The following is a 20,798-nucleotide window of genomic DNA, read 5'->3' on the forward strand; positions in this document are numbered from 1 at the left end:
CTTGTGAACCTTAGACACAAAAATACTTACCAAAATACTAGCAAAAGAAATCCAGATATATATACAAAGGGTTATATACCGTGATCAAGTTTGACTTATCCCCAAAATGTGATGTTGGCTTAACATATGGAAATCAATCAACATATTTCACCACACTGACAGGTCAAGAGAGAGAAATCATGTCCAAGTGGTAAAAACAAAGAACCCCAACCTCTACTTCACGTTATGCACCAAATCCAATTTTAGATAGACCATAAACTTAAATGTAAAGTAAAATTTTAAAATTAATAAAAATGGGGAATAGAATAAAGCATACAAGAATATCTTCATGAGCTCTGAGTAGAAGACTTCTTAGAAATGACAAATCATAAAAGAAAAAATTGATTTCATCAAAATAAAAATTTCTGCACATCCACAAAAAAAAAACAAAACACGTTCAAGAAAATAGACTGAGAAAATATATCCCAATACATGTATCTGACAAAAATTTGTACCTAAAATATAGTAAAAATTTCTGTAACTCAAGAATTTTTTTAAAAAATGAATCAAACACCAAGTTGGGAGACTTAAAACCAAACATATCAATAATTACATTAAAGTAAATGGACTAAATACCCTGATTAAATGCAGACAGATTCAGACTAGATAAAAAAGTGACATTCCGCTATATATTGTTTATAAGAAACACACTTTAGACATAAGTTAAGAAGCAGGTTGAATGTAAAAAAGACAGAAACAATAAGCAAAAGCTGGTGTGGCTATCTGAGTACCATAATCCCACTGTGAGGTATTTGTCGAAGAGAAATAACTTGTGTGCACAAAAAGTCTTTTACAAGAATATTTACAACACCTTTATTCATAAATATTCAATTATTGTTTCCAGACAGTAACTGGAAACAACAACATGTACTTCAACAAGAAAATGGAAAAATAAGCTGTGGTATATTCACTCAATTGGATACCAAGCAATAAAAAGAAATAAACTACTGATACAGGCAACTACCTGAATTCATCTTAAAAACTATGATGCCAAGTGGAAGAAGTTGAACACAATAATTACATATTGCATGATTCCATTGATGTAATATTCTAAAATAGTCCATCTGTGGTGACAGATGGGATTACTGACCAGCCTATATGTAGAGACATAGTAGTGGTAGGGAAACGGCTGAGAAGGGCAGAAGCAAACTTTCTGGAATGATGGAGTTGTTCTTTGTCTTGGCATGCGTTCCTCAAAATTGACTGAAAGATATGAGCATTTCACTGAATGTAAATTTTAGTGAAATTTTGAACCAAATAAATGACATTGAATAACTGTGTGTTTGAACATTATATTATTTCATCATGTTTTCAGAAATAGTATAACATAGGTTAGGAATATTATAAGAGGCCCAGGAGGCATTATAGTGAATTAGGAAGAGAACTGGGCCCAGTGGGAGGGCGCACCCACTGATTTGGGCCAGAACAAGGTCATGATAAGGGAATTTTGGTAACAATTTTCCGGATGAAACCACGAGGGCAGGGAGAGTTCGAGAGAGAGGCAATTTGATCATCTCTTATAATGCTCCAATCCAGAATCTTCTTAAAGGGATTAATTAAATCAGTTTTAACCGTAGGGTAGCATATTAGGTGTAATATGCTTTCAGGAGCTCTGCCTCCCTTGCTCCTCAAATCTCCCTCAGTCACACGCTGAAACCTGTTGTTTTAGAATAAAGGGAACTAATTCTATTTTTACTTTACAACTCAAAATAAAAGTCTTAAAATGCAAGTGCACGGTTAAAATAATACTTTAGCATAAATGAATTTCATTCCTGCATAATCAGCGGATGAATGCAAATAATTAAGCACCGATCCTTCCTGTTTCTGATACTGTAAAAAGAACAGGAAAAAGGAACACTCCTGTTCAACACATACTTTCTGAGCATCTAGCGTGTGCTAAATCAATAGTGTTCAAGCTTTTGTGACTGTGACCTTTAGTAAGAAATGAAATTTACATTGCAGTGCTGGATGGATGTACATATGTATAACTAAAACAGTGTTATAAGATAAAACCTATACTTGCTAAATAAGATGCACTCTGTGTTTTCTATTCCAGTATATTCTGCTTCACGTACACAAAAATGTTTACAAAAATGCTGATAGTGACCCACTGACTCCATTGCACTACCCACTAATAAATTGTGAATTGTGATGGGGAAAATGTAGTGTTAACCTTGTTACTCAGAATGTGATCTGTGGACCAGCAGCATCAGTTACACCTCACACTTACTGAATCAGAATCTTCATTTTAACAAAACCTCCAGGTGCTTCCTGTGCACTTTAAAGTGACAGAAGTCCTGTGCTAGACATTCACTGCCTGAGGAAGATGTCTAGGCCAGAGGAAGTCTTTTCAGTATTGTTTAGGGCAGAGATTCTTAGGGATGTGTTTTTTATTTATTTATTTATTTTTATTTATTTATTTTTTTTTTTGCGGTACGCGGCCCTCTCACTGTTGTGGCCTCTCCCTTTGCGGAGCACAGGCTCCGGACACGCAGGCCCAGTGGCCATGGCTCACGGGCCCAGCCGCTCCGCGGCATGTGGGATCTTCCCAGACAGGGGCACGAACCCACGTCCCCTGCATCGGCAGGCGGACTCTCAAACACTGCGCCACCAGGGAAGCCCAGGGATGTGTTTTATAAAGTATACATATCCAAGCCTCGAGCCTACAAATTCAGTACCTCCTAGGATATCTCAGGGCATTTACCTAAAAAACAATACATAAATGAACAAACCAAATCTACCAGAGCTTCTGAGCCCACTCCTACTTAAGAATCTTGGTCTATAGTGTTAAATAAAGCAGTGTATTGATTTGTTTGTTTTTACAAAGGTGCAAATCTGTGCTTCAGGAAATATGGAAAGATTTTACTTTATTTTTCACTGTGATTGCTTCACATTTTATTCCCAGAACGTTTATTGATAGAGGTTTTGCTACTGCTACTTCTGGGTTTACTTCTCCGTGTGGGAGAATTTCCAAACATCTCGAGTCTACTAATAACTGCCCTTTTATAGAAATGTAATGTGACTTCCAGTAGAATTATTATTGTTAGTTTTGCTGAGGTAGCACGATTCATCCCCTGGATTACTTCCAGTAGATCCCTAACCAAGGATCCCTGCTGCGAAAGAAGATAGGGCTGCCCATAAATGGCTATAACTGTTCATTAAGGACCTTCCCGTTGTGTTAGAATGTTTCCTGAGTGATGGGAAGTTTTAGTCTAGAAGCTGCTAATCTTGCTAACACTAAAAGGCTCTCTCTCCCATTAACAGCTTCTGTGTTGCATTAATAGTAAGAAAGTGATAAAGAGATGGACCTCAGCTGTTCAGTACCCCCTGAGGTGAGGTCCCCAGCTTCCTTCTTATCCCATAGTCCACTCTAATGGTCTTGCCTGTATTAAAATAATAGAGTGGATAATAAGTGCTGTCTATTTTAGCAGAGTCTAAAATTCCTTCTTCTTTCTGGGGAGGAACACCATTGTTTTAGACTTCCAATTTTAAAACTATACCATCAATACTTTTGCAATTGAAGTTGATCTGTTTAATTCATAACTTTTTAAAAGTGCAGTGCAAATCAAGTACAGGGGAAAAATTTTGCTTTGGAAAAAATAAATCTCTCTGTCTTTCCTGGAAAAACTATAAAATAGGGAACTCTCTTAGAGATGTCTTGTTCTTTTTTTTTTCTCTGGTAAATCAAATCACTCATTTACACAGCAGTAAATTGGAAAATCAAGGAATAAAGACCTTTGCTTTTGTAAATATTAATAACTCTCATGTTAATAGACAAAGAACAAATTATGAAAATATAATATTAAAATAAAATAAGTAAGGTTAAATTTCTTAGGTTTAGGGTGCATGTTAATCAATGATGTTTTGTTAAAAACGTTATCTTATTAGACTTCATAATGCTAGGAGCCAATGCCATACTTAATTGCCTCTGTTCTTTTTCTACTGAAAATGCATAACCTTTTGCAGTGCACTTTTTAAGGATCTCTTGATTTAAACACATGTTTTTAGTATATAAGATGTCCATGGAATAAGGTTATCTATGCAGTACTTAGGTTGTGGCAATTTTTCATCTATAAGCAAAACTATTTTTGCTTCCAACTACATATTTTTTTAATTGGGTAAACAGTAATCCATCATCTCAAAAATGTTGCTCAGATTTTTATTTCTTGAACTCAAATACTAAATTTTTTTTCTCGACTTACACTATTCTTTCCTGATTTGAAAGCTTAATTTTATAATTAGGCTGTATATAGTATATTTTTACACTTGTAATTTATGTGTATAAAAAGGACCAATATCAATAATCATCATCAGTGACAGTATATATTTTTTAAATGAAATATATGTTCATAGCCTTCATAGAAGAAATCACTATGATGAGCTCTGTGCAACATTTATATAAGATTCAAGAAATTACTGTAAAAACCAATTAAAAGATGTTTTCTAAAAACACAATTAATATATTTTTCCTTATAAGTACTTAGCATCTTGGGGGGGGGAAGACATATCTAAAAAGTCAAGGCTGCCCATCTAAATTTTTTTAATTATGTATTAAAGCCTTTTAATGAAAAAAAATCTGTAATTTAAGAATGAGAAAATGTCAAGTATTTTTTTTTATAGACACTAGGTTTTTCCTCTAGGCAAGTAACAATCTAAATCCCTTTTAATTAAGTAACTTTCATATGGTCTATTAGCCAAACAATTTTGATAAATCCAGTACACTCTTGTTTGTTTTATTTTTCTTGTAAAAAGAATTATTCACCACATACCAATGGCTAGCATATTATTGTTAATATTCTTCAAATTTAGGGAAGAAGGGAGCCGAATATGATGATCTTAATGGAGCTCCAATAGCAAAGAATTCCATTGGAAAAGTAGCAGGTTTCATATAGAATAGTCTTGAAGTTGTTGGTATTGTGCACACTTATCTGAATTCTTTTTGTTCCCTTTCTTCTGTCCTATAGTCCATGAAGGCTCAGGAGAAACCAGCCAGAAGGAGACATCCACCTGTGATATTTGCCAGTTTGGTGCAGAATGTGATGAAGACGCTGAGGATGTCTGGTAATGTGCTATTTTATTCTTTTAAAGAAAATAATGACAATAATTAATTTATTTTTACTTTATCAATTATTTGCTAAAAGAAGACATTTTCAGCAGTTTTTTTTTTTATCCAGTTCTCATGGGGGTAAAAAATGAGGGCTACAATAACAGCAAGGACTTTCTGAAGCTGAACTAAAAGTTGGGTCAGCCAAGCAGCTGCCCAGGGCACTACTTGATAAGGTACAATAAGATATCACCGAGACCCCCAAATATTGTCAATATTAAGAGATGGAGAGAAAAGTCATACTTATCAGAACATCTCTCAAAAAGCATGGTCAAGAAACAATGGATAGTTGCTAATCTGCTCCTAAAATGGTGGATCTGGGCAACTGCACAGATTTTACTTAAAGGGTATGCGTATGCACTTCCATAGCTGAATTAGGGAGATGGTAGGGCAAGGAATAATCTTTGAGCCACCCCGTAGAATCAACTTCTCCCTTCACCCAAGCAATATTCAGCTTCTCCTGTAAAGATATGCTGAACAGATTATGAATAATATTCATTATTTGAATGGGTCCCAAAATGTTAGCCTTCTAGGGCAGCCATGTGTATTGGTCCTACCCTGATCTCATACCTAAAGTGAGCAACCCAAAGGTCTCTGTATGGCATGACAGTGGAAAGAGGCAGACTCTCTTTCTTTCTATCTCTCTTTCTCTCTTTTACACACATACCTTTCAGAAAAACAACCAGGTGTCCTTTCATTTTTTTTTTCAATATGCAGACTGTGTTTGCCTAGAGCAGTTAACAATCATTTTGATCAAAGTAGGTAAGGGAGTAAATCTTAAATGTTCTCACCACACACACAAAGTATTGGTAATTATGTGAGGTGATGGAGGTGTTAGCTAACACTATGGTGGTGATCACATTGCAATATATAAGTGTATCAAACACGTTGTACACCTTAAACTTATGCAATTTTATATGCCAATTATATCTCAGTAAGTTGAGGGAAAAACACAATCATTTTCATCAGACTTTTGTGGGTGGAGGGGGCAATTCATCTAAGAAACAGAAAGAAAAAATTAAGGCAGGATAATTTTGGCAAGAATGAAACAGGCTGCACTTAAAACATTTTAGAATATTTTTGAATGTAGATTAAATTGAGAATTCCAACTGAGCAAACTGAGATTCTCAGGGTAAATTGACTAGGTACTTACAATAAACACTGCTGTTGACTAGCCACGTGAAATAGCCACCCATTAATAAAAGCAGATATCAGTAGGATTTCCATACCTGTTAAACATTTCTAGCCAATGGTCAGCTAGGAGTCAAGTCAGGGAGTGTATGCACTGGTTTGACCATCTTGAGGTAAACAGACATATGTTTTCTTAAGAACCTCCTGGACATCTTAATGGCTGATGAACTTTATGGTTCCCAAACCTGGCTGGGAATTTTTTAAACACATCGATTCTTTAGTTCCATGTCAAAATTAATGAATCAGAATTTCAGAGAAGTGAGGCTTAAAACTTTACTTGTCTAACTCCCCCAGATGGTTGTATAAATACTGCTCTAAGATAAATGACTGACTCAGAGGATCTTTCTCCTCCCTAAATGCTTTAAGGCTCTGTAGAGTCCTAGTCATTATATATTAAGACACATTGATAAGAAATGTATCCTTAAAATATCTTGTTTTAATGTTTGCTGATGACTACATCTGTAGCTCAACTTTATTTTTAATGCTGTAAATTATCTTGCTGTCAGCTATTTTACTTTTTAAAAATTCACATGGGTCCTTAATTTTTTCTTAAGAATTTTCCATTCCCCACTCTTTAATGATCACCTTTAAGTGACACGGTTTCAGTTTACAACTGCAAAGATTTAAGAACTGAGACAATAATAGCAGATAAAAATTACTGATTTCTTACTATGAGCTTAGTCTATTTGTATGCATTCTTTTTTTCCCCTCAGTTATCTTCAAAATACCCTAGAGTAGATCCTATTATGATCACTTTACAAAGAGGAAACTGAGTTTTAAAATGTTTAAGTGGCCGAGCCAAGATGAAGAGAGTAAAAGTAAAAGGTGAAAGTAACTAGAGGATGTTAGCATAACAATTCAACCAAAGATGCAATTAAAGTATTTCTTTCCTGTCATGTCTGGAATAATGAGATGGCCAGATTGCAGGCAGCTTAGATCCAGTGACTGAAGACCTGCAGGGTTAGAGCTGGTGACAAGAGAGAAGCTTGCAGCAGGCAATGGGAAAATGTTCAGGCAAGCAGTGTCACTCCTGGTATTCTAGCAAAAGTTCAGATCTCTGGTATACAGGACAAGGAGATTTGGGCAAGGTGAGTGGCATCAGAAAGATTCAACAGCCATGGGTACTGGAGTTAGGAAAAGAAATTCGGATACAAAGGGAGCAAGGAGAAGGATAAGGCAGAACCTCAGTCATCAAGGAATTGGAAAGCTAATCAGGGGCAGATACTGGATAGATACCCACCTACCAGAACTGGTGTACAAAGCCAAGCCTTGGCTACAAAAGGCTGGGACAAGCCCCTAGACCTCAGAAATAAATTACAAGGTCAGAATGAAGCCAGCAGCAAGGATGACTGGTTGCTGAATCAGTTAGCTTTTGGCTAGGACATCTTGTATGCCCCCAGCCTAGAGATGAGATTAGTTCCAAAATGCAGAATAAGGCTGAACCTCCAGATGGGGCTAAGTGGCCATAGCTGTGAAGATTAGAGGGATGCAGGGGGCAGGGAGCCAAGAAGATCATTATACTTCCCAGGCAAGAATGAAAAGTTGTTAGCGTTCAAATAAAATGTACTTAAAATGTCCAATGTAAGCAAAAAGGAATGGTGCTGAAATGATAAGCATATTGATTTTCATTTACATAAATACCTTTGCACGTTAACATACTGTATTTAGTTATGGCCATGAAGGGCAGACTGGAAACAGCTGAAGGACACAAGAATAAAGCAATAAATGAAATTAAATAGTCATGGAATGAAAGAGGCTATAAAGTAAGAAGCAACAGGGGAGGGATCTGACTCTAGTACTAGTCAACTGAATCAGCGGAGCTTGATGTGCTATTGATTCTGGATGAAACCATGGCCAGGTCCTCTCACAAACATAAGATACTGCATATGCTATGTGGGAACAAAGAGTATAAGTCAGTGTTTAGTTTTATTTTTTCCCTTGACATTAACTAAACTACAATTTTATGCATACAAATTCCTCAACCATACATTATGAAATAATAACAAGATGTGGATAAGTACTACTGAGAAATAATGTTAATATTGAAACAAATGTAAAAGATTAATTCTTGATTTTTCTTTAACCCTAGCCTAAGAAATTAATATTTTACATTTTACCACAAGGGGTAAAACTAGCTATTCAAAGATGTTCAGGTATTTTCTAGATGAAGGTAAACCTTTGTTAGAATTAAAAAGCCAGCACACAATCAGCTTATCTTGTTTTCATAGTTAGATGAGTTTTTGAGTCAAGAAGCAAGGTACATTGGACACGGGAAAGAAAAAAAATAATAAATGGGGGAAGGGTAAGGAGAGTAGAGGAAAAGGAGAAAAAATAATAGAGGATGACATTGATAAACCATGATACTAATAATGTAAAATTAATGCCTTTATTTTGAGAAAAACAGATGGTTTATAAGCTTATACAAGCTCCTCCCTTATGTTCTATGATTTCCTTTCAAGGTTTTTCTCTTGCCTTTTTCTTCTTCTTATGGAGAACATCAAGGCTCTAGAAATAAGAAAATGGTCAGATTTTCTCAATAGGGAAGAAAGACCATTGCTACAAAAGATTCTTCAGTTATAGATATTTACCTATGTGTAGGAAAGGATCATGCTTTCAAAAGAGGTTAAAAGTCCACATAGTAAGTGGTCCACACCACAGATATATCAACTCTCATATCAAGGCATCTCTTTATTTAGGATGGACCTCAAAATAATTGGAACACCAGTGCAAAGGGATATGCATGCCTATTTATGGGGAAAGGGTTAAAAGGCAAAGAAAAGAAGGGCTTAAAAGATAGTTTCTCTTTATATCTAGACTGAAAAAAGGTCAAAACTAATATATTTATACATCAAAGAGACTCTCAGATACCTCCTGCCAAGTATAATTTATAAAGAAAAAGAAAGGCTTCTAAGTCAAACGTAATAAATTTGACTCATAGCAAAGTAATAAAGCCCCATCTGACAGTACTGGGAATACTAACTTATGATTTCAACAAATATTTCTGATACTTGCTTGGTTTTAGAAACAGCTTTATATTCCCTTAATTATCTTACCTGGTAAATTATTTCAGTAAGTCCAAAGTAGGTCAGTAGTAACTCTTTGCACTGGGAACTAGTCCTAAGAAGTAATTATCCTAGAACTTTCTGTTGGTCCTGTCAGTCAGAAGTAGTTCAGAGCCCTGGGGTTGATACTTGATTTAATATAAGAAAAGAGCAAGTTGATAGCTGGGTCTGATCATAGAAATGACTGGGTATGAAATTGGCTGCAGGCCTAACATTTCCAGGGTATCAAGATAGATCAAGGAAGGGAGCACAGGTGTAAGAGCAGATACAGCTGGGTGACAAATGACATAAAGGGACGACTTAAATCATTATGTGTATTTGCTTCATATGTATGCTTTATAGCTCCTGTGCCCATTTTAACTTTGCTCTTGTATTATTCTCAACATGCCACTTAGGAACCATTAACGAAATCATATTGGCTTAAATTCTATTAATTCCTCAGTAGTCATTCATTTTGTCTTTGAAAGCATTAATAATGTTTTCCAGTTTTAGTGCATCACATCCTTGTGTTTGACTGCAATGGTAAGAGAGGAGAAAAGCAAAGTAGTTCAGTAAAAAGAGTTCAGAAGAGAAAATGAATGGGCATCTACTTTTTCCTTTATTTCATTGATGTTCCATAACTGAAACAGGGTGTGAGATTTGGCATTACTTTTGTGAGCCTCTCTTACAAAGACAGTTTAGTGTGAAGTCTTTAACATCTTGCTCCTTTGATCTAAGAAGGCTCCTTGTCACTAGGAAGACTGTGTTGCTGGCATCATTCCCACCTTTAATGCTTTTTGGACTGTAGAGAGTCATGAATATTTGAAGTGGGGCTATGGTCAAGGATGATCCTTGGCACTAGATTTCACCATACATATAAGCAAATTAGGCATCAGTATTGGGTTATGAGTTTGATAGGGAAAAATAAGACACCTCTGAGTCTTAAGATTTAGAAATGATTTTTTAAAAACTACTACTGGTCGACAATTGAACAAAAAAGATTGTATTGCAATTGGAAAGTTTCCAACTGTTTTCTACTTAGTAAAAAGAATATAATTTGGGGTTGTATGTGGGATCTAAAGAAGAAGATGCTGATTAGTCACAGAATTTTACTGAACTACGAGTTCATTCAGTCTTCCCCTAGGGTGTTTTCTTTATATTGATTTCCTTTACTCTCTTGCCTTAGAACTGTAAAAACAGTTACCATAATTAGGACTGGCTTCTAATGTGAGTTTACTCATGGAGAGAATAAAACACACACACACACAAACAGAAAATAGGTCTGTCTAGTCCAGAAAATCTAAGGTTTTGGTGGGTTGTAGGTTTTATGATAAAACCTTCTTAGTTCTAAGACTCCTGTCCTTAAGATGCTGCCTCCCTCAAATTGCCTTTCCTTCACCATGAAGACAGTGTTGTCGCCTCTGAAAACTGCCATAGTGTTGTCTGTTTGTATAGATGGAGTCTGAAGAGTAAAGACATCTCTCTTTCCTTTAATACTTCCATTTGCCCAGAAACTTTTTCCAGAGAAGAGGGCAATATACAGCTTCTGCTGTATATTTGGGGAAACACACCTCTTTCCACTCCCATAATTTCAAGAGAAAAATGCTGACATTTTTAGCAAATCTATGGCTTAATGTAAAAACTTGAGTTTGATTTTATTTCCTTCTTTTATGTATTTATCCACCTATCTTAAACAAGAAAAAATAATTTGTACTTTTAAAAAATTTCACACAATTTAGAAGTGCAATTATAAATAAGACTAGTATTTGTAACATGGTCTGTACAATGGTCTGTGCCTACAAATGCCATGTCTGTGACTCAGACTTCCCTCTGCCAATAGCTGCCAATAAATAGCCAAGTCTACAAACTGAATCTAAACACTTTAAGTGTTACTTAGAAAGATGAATAAATAACGATGCCACTTCAAATGCACAGCAGGCCATTCCAAAAAAAGACAAACAATAAAATACACAACGAACCCACCCTCCAGATTTGGGTGAGCTTTGTGAAAAGTAAGATTTTTTAAAATAAAACTGAAATTTGAAAATAAATCATGGTCTTTCAAACAAAGACATACCTCAGGTCTTCTATGTACTGGGCTACTTTACTTAGAAAGGAATTGGATTTTCACATAAGTTCTGAAGAGTCTTTTGAATTTTTCTCAGTAATTATGTATGCCTCAACTGTGCTAGTTATCACACAATGATTAAGGAAACTTAATTAGGATGTGATGGGTGCAAATGTGGATCTGGTGTAGAGTATCGAAAAATACAGGAATAAAATATTGAAAACTTTAATACGTTTTATATGTTTTTGCAATTTTTATTTAGCTCAGACAGTAGAAATCAGGTAACTTCGATTTTATATAAAAATAATGAAATATTACATGAAGGCAGAACAAAGGAAACAAAACTCCAAAGCATAGATTGTATTTCTCCCACTAACTTAACTGTTTTCATTACTTGTTTCTCTTTTACCTGCTTGTGTAGACTATACCCTGCTACTCCTGCCTTACTTCTGGTGCTCACTCACCAAACTCTCACCCACAATTTTGTGTTGAGTTTTCTACGTCTCAGTTTCTAGTATATTCCGAGTCAGAGACTCCTGTGCCTTAAAATCAGGAAATACACACTCCATGTTCCAACATTACAACATAACATCCCAGTCTCAGAGATAAAAACATGAATCTCATTGTGATCATCAAAAGATGACAGAATTTTCACAAGCATGTGTTTCCTATGCGGCAGGTACCATGGTAATGTTTACATTCATGGAGCCATTTAATCCTCCTGCTAATCTTATGAAGTTAGATACACTAATAATTCCCATTTTACACGGAAGGAGACACAGAGAGGTTAAGCAAACCACCCAAAGCCAAAGAGTAAGTGGAAGAGCTAGGATTTGAACCCTTCCAGGCTGACTGCAGACACCATGCTCTTAACCACCACTCATTGTCTTCTCATATGTTTAATAACATAAATTATGTGTCTGCATGTGTGTGTGTGTGTGTGTGTGTGTGTAGCATGCATTAGGTGTATACCATACACGTATAACATGTTGGATATATTCAGCACAGACTTTAACACTTTTTTGTTGTTGAGATAGAAAATACAACCACTTTGTGATAAAGTCTTCCACTAACAGGTTCACATCACCTATGATGTCCTTTGAAATATTTTTTTCCCATTAGATATATACAACTTATTTTTTGCAGACTGTGTGGGTTTTATGTGATTTTTGTAGAGGTATCGAATTATTATCTATGGAGAATATCCTTATGACTATATGTGTGCCCAATTAGGTTGAGAAGGTTATTAACCATGAGGTTGCAGAGAAGAGACATATCTTCACCAAAACCTGGTTCTTTGAGCTGTTTCAACTTCAATTTGCTTGTTTTGAGTAAGGCAATAGCAACTCTGATTATGAAACAGGATGAACATTATTTATATTTATAACTAGTGATAGGCTTTAGATTTTTATCCAGAAAAGAGGCATATAACATGGAGAGTCGCCATTATAATACTCCCCCTTCCTTTAATGCTGGTGCCACCACTAGCAATATTTCAAAGGGCTATGCAAAAGGCAGAGGAGCATTGGGGAACCCAAAAGAGCACGGGCACTGCTCAGTAAGCCATTTGTTAAGAAAGGTGGGACTTCATTCCTCAGTATCTTTGGGAATACATGCTCCTTTCCAAGTGGTAAAGGAAGGTTTATTACAAATGCATATTCTTGCTACAAGAATAGAAATTATGAGGAAAGAAAGAGAAAAAGAAAGAGGGAAGAATCACCAAATGAAATGGCAAATAAATATGGCCCATATGCCAGTGGATTTTAATCCCTATCTTAGTACAATGCTCTGCTATATCTTTTTATTTAACACTTAAAAATATAATGCCAAGCCTCTTATTTCCCAATCTAATATATGTTTTAATGGTTACATTAAAATGGAATTTGCTGTGGCTTTTTCTGATTATAAAAGTTGCACGTTTATCATAGAAATTTCAAAAGCCTAGAAATATTACATCATTCCACCATTCCAAGATAATTACCATAAAATTTGGAGGTGTGTCTGTGTGTGTACATGCACATGTGTATGTATGTATTTTTGATGAGTCGAATCATATTTTATATATCAACAAAGCCTCTCTCTTGAAAATTTTACTTAACATTGAGGTTGTGCTTGGAGATTGTTACAAATGCTAAACAAATTTATGAGTAATATATTTAGATTTGAACATAATTTCTGTGGGCCCAAATTCTAATTATTCTTTCAAAATTTTTGCCTTTCTCAAGACACATGGAGTTGAGGGCAGGGTCCTAACATTTGCAATCTAAAGAATTTACCAAAACCTAAATCCCCTCTAAGTCTACCTTAGACATTTTTCTTGGTTAACTCCAAGAGGTTAGACTGTATGTGTACTGAAAACACTTCCTTTGTCTGTATCCAGAGCATTCATAATAAATAGCTTTCTGAGGTGTAAGTATTATTTACTGAGAAAGTGTCCTCCCACAGGTGTTTTAAATTGGGTAGAAACTGCTCCTGGCCTTCAGTGGTTTACTCCCAAATAGTAATATACTGTATATGTTGGTTCATCTAAACAACAAATCAGCAAGCAGTCCTCGGTAGCCCACATCAGTCTGTTCCAGAAATATGCCCCTATAAGCAGTATGTGTAATAGCTAATAAGTGATTGAACAAATTATAAAATTATATGCAACATCCAATTGAAAAATCAATACTGCTGAAGAACTAAATGCTTATTATAGTATAAAGAAGAAAATAAAGGAAACAAATATGTTTTTTCTAGCTTCCCCCCAATGCAAAGTAAAATTAATCAGGAGTGGGTCCATTCATCCCTTCACTACTAAGCTATGAATGAAACATAAGAACTCAGGACTATGCACTTGGGACAAGTGATCTTCTGAAGTTTGTTTACCACAGCTCTTTTTTATTCATTGCAGTCTTTTCAAAGTCTTTACATAATAGTTTACTCTGTTCTCTGAACTCATGATAAAATGAGCTTTCTATAATCAAAATTGTATTATTCAGGGTAATAAAAGTAATGCTAGGTTCCAACTAATCATAAGTGCCTATAATCAGCAGATATTAAAAGATGTACATCAGGGAGAAGTGTGCAACAATTGGGGAAAAAGCAAGAAATGAAGTAAAATATTATCTTCACTTTAGCAGAAATTAGTGATGTATTTCTGTTTAAACATTGATATGTACATAAATGTGATACTTTAAGACATTCAAATATAACATCAAATTATCAATTATGACAAAGAAATTAAAATATTATATTTGAATGAAGTATGCAGTTTAATTTTAATTGAATATGTTTTTCCTTCTCTAAAAGATCTGTTGATTTGGGAAAAAGAAAATACAACAGATATGCTTGCATTACAGTGACATTGGATGGTCAGACTTGGGAGGGGAAATAAATAAAAAGAAGCCCTGTATTGATCAATATATCTGTACCTGACATTTTTGTGTATTATTACATGCTTAGGAGATATGTTATGGTATGTTTTACACTGAATTCATAAGTCTTTTTAACAATTGTCTTTTGTTGGAGAAAGTATTTCCCTTTTGAGATGCACATGGCATTAAGGGACAGCCAGATGAAAAGGGAAACCTTCTAACATATTAAAACCTAATTCTTTTCAGACTACTTTCTCCTCTCCTTTGATCCTCTGGTATCTCTAGGATGTAGTTAGGGCAGGTAATGTCTTCATTTGACAGATAAATACACGAAGCCGCTGGGAATTCCCCGACGGTCCAGTGGTTAGGACTCCATGCTTCCACTGCATGGGGCATGGGTTTGATCCCTGGCTGGGGAACTAAGATTCCACAAGCTGTACAGTGTGGCAAAAAAAAAAAAAAAAAAAATACATGAAACCCCTGAAAGGTTAAGGGTAATCAACATGTAGTAAAGGGGAGGGCTCAAGTGATTTATGCTACTCTCACATCAAAGCTACCCAAGAGAGATTTTAAAAAGAGAGAGAGAAGAGTTGGTATGACATAGTGGAAAGACCACTGGGTTCAGAGAAGTGAGGTCTCATCTTGGATAAAATCACATCAATTCCCTTGGTCTCTGTTTTTTTTTTTCCTATAGATGAATTAGATTACATAGATAATTAGATAGATAGATAGATTTACAGTCATTTTGTAATACAATTCACATAAAGCTCATTCATTTAAAGTATACAATTCAATTGTTTTTAGTATATTCACCAAGTTGTGCACCCATCAGCACAATTTCATAATACTTTTATCACTTCAAAAAGAAACTTGTACACTTTAGCAGCCCCTCCCCATTTCCTCCCCAAGTTTCCCTCCTCCATCCTTAGGCAACAACTAATCTACTTTATGTCTCTATAGATTTCCTTATTCCAACATTTCATATAAATGGAGTCATTCAACAGGTGGTCCTTTGTGACTGGGCTTTCACTTAGAATGTTTTCAAGGTTCATTGTATCATGTATCAGTATTTCATTTTTTGACTGATGAAAAGTATTTAATTGTGTGGCTATACCACATTTTGTTTATGCATTTATCAGTTAGTTGATGAACATTTGGGTTGTTTCCAATTTTGGGTTCTGATGAATAATGCTGTTATGAACATTTGTATACAAATTTGTGTGTTTGTATATGTGTGTAAGGTACAAGTTTTAGTTTGGACATATGTTTTTATTTCTCTTGGTATATACCTACGAGTAGAATTGTTAGATTAAATGGTAACCTCATGATTAACTTTTTGAGACACTGCCAGACAGTTTTCCAAAGTGGCTGCACCATTTATATTTCTAGCAGCAATGTATGAGGATCCAAATTTCTCCGCATCCTTGCCAACACTTATTGTTACCATCTTTTTTAATAATACAATCGAAGTGGGTATAAAGTGGTATCTGACAGTGGTTTTGATTAACATTTTCCAGATGGCTAATTGTGTTGAATCTCTTTTCAGTGTGCTTACTGATCATTTGTATGTCTTCTTTGGTTAAACATCTCTTCAGATTTTTACCCATTTTTTTTTTTTTTTTTACAAATTTAATCAGTTATACATATACATATGTTCCCATATCCCCTCCCTTTTGCGTCTCCCTCCCACCCTCCCTATCCCACCCCTCCAGGCGGTCACAAAGAACCGGGCTGATCTCCCTGTGCTATGCGGCTGCTTCCCACTAGCTATCTACCTTACGTTTGGTAGTGTATATATGTCCATGCCGCTCTTTCACTTTGTCACAGCTTACCCTTCCCCCTCCCCATATACTCAAGTCCATGCTCTAGTAGGTCTGTGTCTTTATTCCTGTCTTACCCCTATGTTCTTGATGACATTTTTTTCTTAAATTCCATATATATGTGTCAGCATACAGTATTTGTCTTTCTCTTTCTGACTTACTTCACTCTGTATGACAGACTCTAGGTCCATCCACCTCATTACAAATAGCTCAATTTCATTTCTTTTTATGGCTGAGTAATATTCCATTGTATATATGTGCCACATCTTCTTTATCCATTCATCCGATGATGGACACTTAGGTTGTTTCCATCTCCGGGCTATTGTAAATAGGGCTGCTATGAACATTTTGGTACATGTCTCTTTTTGAATTATGGTTTTCTCAGGGTATATGCCCAGTAGTGGGATTGCTGGGTCATATGGTAGTTCTATTTGTAGTTTTTTAAGGAACCTCCATACTGTTCTCCATAGTGGCTGTACCAATTCACATTCCCACCAGCAGTGCAAGAGTGTTCCCTTTTTTCCACACTCTCTCCAGCATTTATTGTTTCTAGATTTTTTGATGATGGCCATTCTGACTGGTATGAGATGATATCTCATTGTAGTTTTGATTTGCATTTCTCTAATGAGTAAAGATGTTGAGCATCCTTTCATGTGTTTGTTGGCTGTCTGTATATCTTCTGTGGAGAAATGTCTATTTAGGTCTTCTGCCCATTTTTGGATTGGGTTGTTTGTTTTTTTGCTATTGAGCTGCATGAGCTGCTTATAAATTTTGGAGATTAATCCTTTGTCAGTTGCTTCATTTGCAAATATTTTCTCCCATTCTGAGGGTTGTCTTTTGGTCTTGTTTATGGTTTCCTTTGCTGTGCAAAAGCTTTGAATTTTCATTAGGTCCCATGTGTTTATTTTTGTCTTTATTTCCATTTCTCTAGGAGGTGGGTCAAAAAGGATCTTGCTGTGATTTATGTCATAGAGTGTTCTGCCTATGTTTTCCTCTAGGAGTTTGATAGTGTCTGGCCTTACATTTAGGTCTTTAATCCATTTTGAGCTAATTTTTGTGTATGGTGTTAGGGAGTGATCTAATCTCATACTTTTACATGTCCCTGTCCAGTTTTCCCAGCACCACTTATTGAAGAGACTGTCCTTTCTCCACTGTACATTCCTGCCTCCTTTATCAAAGATAAGGTGACCATATGTCCGTGGGTTTATCTCTGGGCTTTCTATCCTGTTCCATTGATCTATCTTTCTGTTTTTGTGCCAGTACCATACTGTCTTGATTACTGTAGCTTTGTAGTATAGTCTGAAGTCAGGGAGCCTGATTCCTCCAGCTCCATTTTTGGTTCTCAAGATTGCTTTGGCTATTCGGGGTCTTTTGTGTTTCCATACAAATTGTGAAATTTTTTGTTCTAGTTCTGTGAAAAATGCCATTGGTAGTTTGATAGGGATTGCATTGAATCTGTAGATTGCTTTGGGTAGTAGAGTCATTTTCACAATGTTGATTCTTCCAATCCAAGAACATGGTACATCTCTCCATCTATTTGTATCATCTTTAATTTCTTTCATCAGTGTCTTATAATTTTCTGCATACAGGTCTTTTGTCTCCTTAGGTAGGTTTATTCCTAGATATTTTATTCTTTTTGTTGCAATGGTAAATGGGAGTGTTTCCTTGATTTCACTTTCAGATTTTTCATCATTAGTATATAGGAATGCCAGAGATTTCTGTGCATTAATTTTGTATCCTGCAACTTTACCAAATTCATTGATTAGCTCTAGTAGTTTTCTGGTAGCATCTTTAGGATTCATGTATAGTATCATGTCATCTGCAAACAGTGACAGCTTTACTTCTTCTTTTCCCATTTGGATTCCTTTTATTTCCTTTTCTTCTCTGATTGCTGTGGCTAAAACTTCCAAAACTATGTTGAATAAGAGTGGTGAGAGTGGGCAACCTTGTCTTGTTCCTGATCTTAGTGGAAATGGTTTCAGTTTTTCACCATTGAGGACGATGCTGGCTGTGGGTTTGTCATATATGGCCTTTATTATGTTGAGGAAAGTTCCCTCTATGCCTACTTTCTGCAGGGTTTTTATCATAAATGGGTGTTGAATTTTGTCAAAAGCTTTCTCTGCATCTATTGAGATGATCATATGGTTTTTCTCCTTCAACTTGTTAATATGGTGTATCACATTGATTGATTTGCGTATATTGAAGAATCCTTGCATTCCTGGAATAAACCCCACTTGATCATGGTGTATGATCCTTTTAATGTGCTGTTGGATTCTGTTTGCTAGTATTTTGTTGAGGATTTTTGCATCTATGTTCATCAGTGATATTGGCCTGTAGTTTTCTTTCTTTGTGACATCCTTGTCTGGTTTTGGTATCAAGGTGATGGTGGCCTCGTAGAATGAGTTTGGGAGTGTTCCTCCCTCTGCTATATTTTGGAAGAGTTTGAGAAGGATAGGTGTTAGCTCTTCTCTAAATGCTTGATAGAATTCGCCTGTGAAGCCATCTGGTCCTGGGCTTTTGTTTGTTGGAAGATTTTTAATCACAGTTTCAATTTCAGTGCTTGTGATTGGTCTATTCATATTTTCTATTTCTTCCTGATTCAGTCTTGGCAGGTTGTGCATTTCTAAGAATTTGTCCATTTCTTCCAGGTTGTCCATTTTATTGGCATAGAGTTGCTTATAGTAATCTCTCATGATCTTTTGTATTTCTGCAGTGTCAGTTGTTACTTCTCCTTTTTCATTTCTAATTCTATTGATTTGAGTCTTCTCCCTTTTTTTCTTGATGAGTCTGGCTAATGGTTTATCAATTTTGTTTATCTTCTCAAAGAACCAGCTTTTAGTTTTATTGATCTTTGCTATCGTTTCCTTCATTTCTTTTTCATTTATTTCTGATCTGATTTTTATGATTTCTTTCCTTCTGCTAACTTTGGGATGTTTTTGTTCTTCTTTCTCTAATTGCTTTAGGTGCAAGGTTAGGTTGTTTATTCGAGATATTTCCTGTTTCTTAAGGTGGGATTGTATTGCCATAAACTTCCCTCTTAGAACTGCTTTTGCTGCATCCCATAGGTTTTGGGTCGTCGTGTCTCCATTGTCATTTGTTTCTAGGTATTTTTTAATTTCCTCTTTGATTTCTTCAGTGATCACTTCGTTATTAAGTAGTGTATTGTTTAGCCTCCATGTGTTTGTATGTTTTACAGCTCTTTTCCTGTAATTGATATCTAGTCTCATAGCATTGTGGTCGGAAAAGATACTTGATACAATTTCAATTTTCTTAAATTTACCAAGGCTTGATTTGTGACCCAAGATATGATCTATCCTGGAGAATGTTCCATGAGCACTTGAGAAAAATGTGTATTCTGTTGTTTTTGGATGGAATGTCCTATAAATATCAATTAAGTCCATCTTGTTTAATGTATCATTTAAAGCTTGTGTTTCCTTATTTATTTTCATTTTGGATGACCTGTCCATTGGTGAAAGTGGGGTGTTAAAGTCCCCTACTATGATTGTGTTACTGTCGATTTCTCCTTTTATGGCTGTTAATATTTCCCTTATGTATTGAGGTGCTCCTATGTTTGGTGCATAAATATTTACAATTGTTATATCTTCTTCTTGGATTGATCCCTTGATCATTATGTAGTGTCCTTCTTTGTCTCTTCTAGTAGTCTTTATTTTAAAGTCTATTTTGTCTGATATGAGAATTGCTACTCCAGCTTTCTTTTGGTTTCCATTTGCATGGAATATCTTTTTCCATCCCCTTACTTTCAGTCTGTATGTGTCTCTAGGTCTGAAGTGGGTCTCTTGTAGACAGCATATATATGGGTCTTGTTTTTGTATCCATTCAGCCACTCTGTGTCTTTTGGTGGGAGCATTTAGTCCATTTACATTTAAGGTAATTATTGATATGTATGTTCCTATTCCCATTTTCTTAATTGTTTTGGGTTCGTTATTGTAGTTCTTTTCCTTCTGTTGTGTTTCTTGCCTAGAGAAGTTCCTTTAGCATTTGTTGTAAAGCTGGTTTGGTGGTGCTGAACTCTCTCAGCTTTTGCTTGTCTGTAAAGGTTTTAATTTCTCCATCAAATCTGAATGAGATCCTTGCTGGGTAGAGTAATCTTGGTTGCAGGTTTTTCTCCTTCATCACTTTAAGTATGTCCTGCCACTCCCTTCTGGCTTGTAGAGTTTC

At 35.6% G+C, this 20,798-nt stretch overlaps 1 protein-coding gene across 1 annotated transcript in view; it reads left to right on the plus strand.

Annotated features, from left to right (window-relative positions):
- Positions 1-20,798, plus strand: part of TMEFF2 (transmembrane protein with EGF like and two follistatin like domains 2) — a 262,897-nt gene that overhangs the window by 132,970 nt on the left and 109,129 nt on the right. The window contains exon 5 of the mRNA XM_060106570.1: positions 5,004-5,100. Within this exon, the coding sequence (XP_059962553.1) occupies positions 5,004-5,100 (97 nt within the window). The remainder of the gene's footprint in view (positions 1-5,003; positions 5,101-20,798) is intronic.

The sequence above is a fragment of the Mesoplodon densirostris genome, chromosome 8, assembly GCF_025265405.1.
Source record: "Mesoplodon densirostris isolate mMesDen1 chromosome 8, mMesDen1 primary haplotype, whole genome shotgun sequence".
NCBI lineage: Eukaryota > Metazoa > Chordata > Mammalia > Artiodactyla > Ziphiidae > Mesoplodon > Mesoplodon densirostris.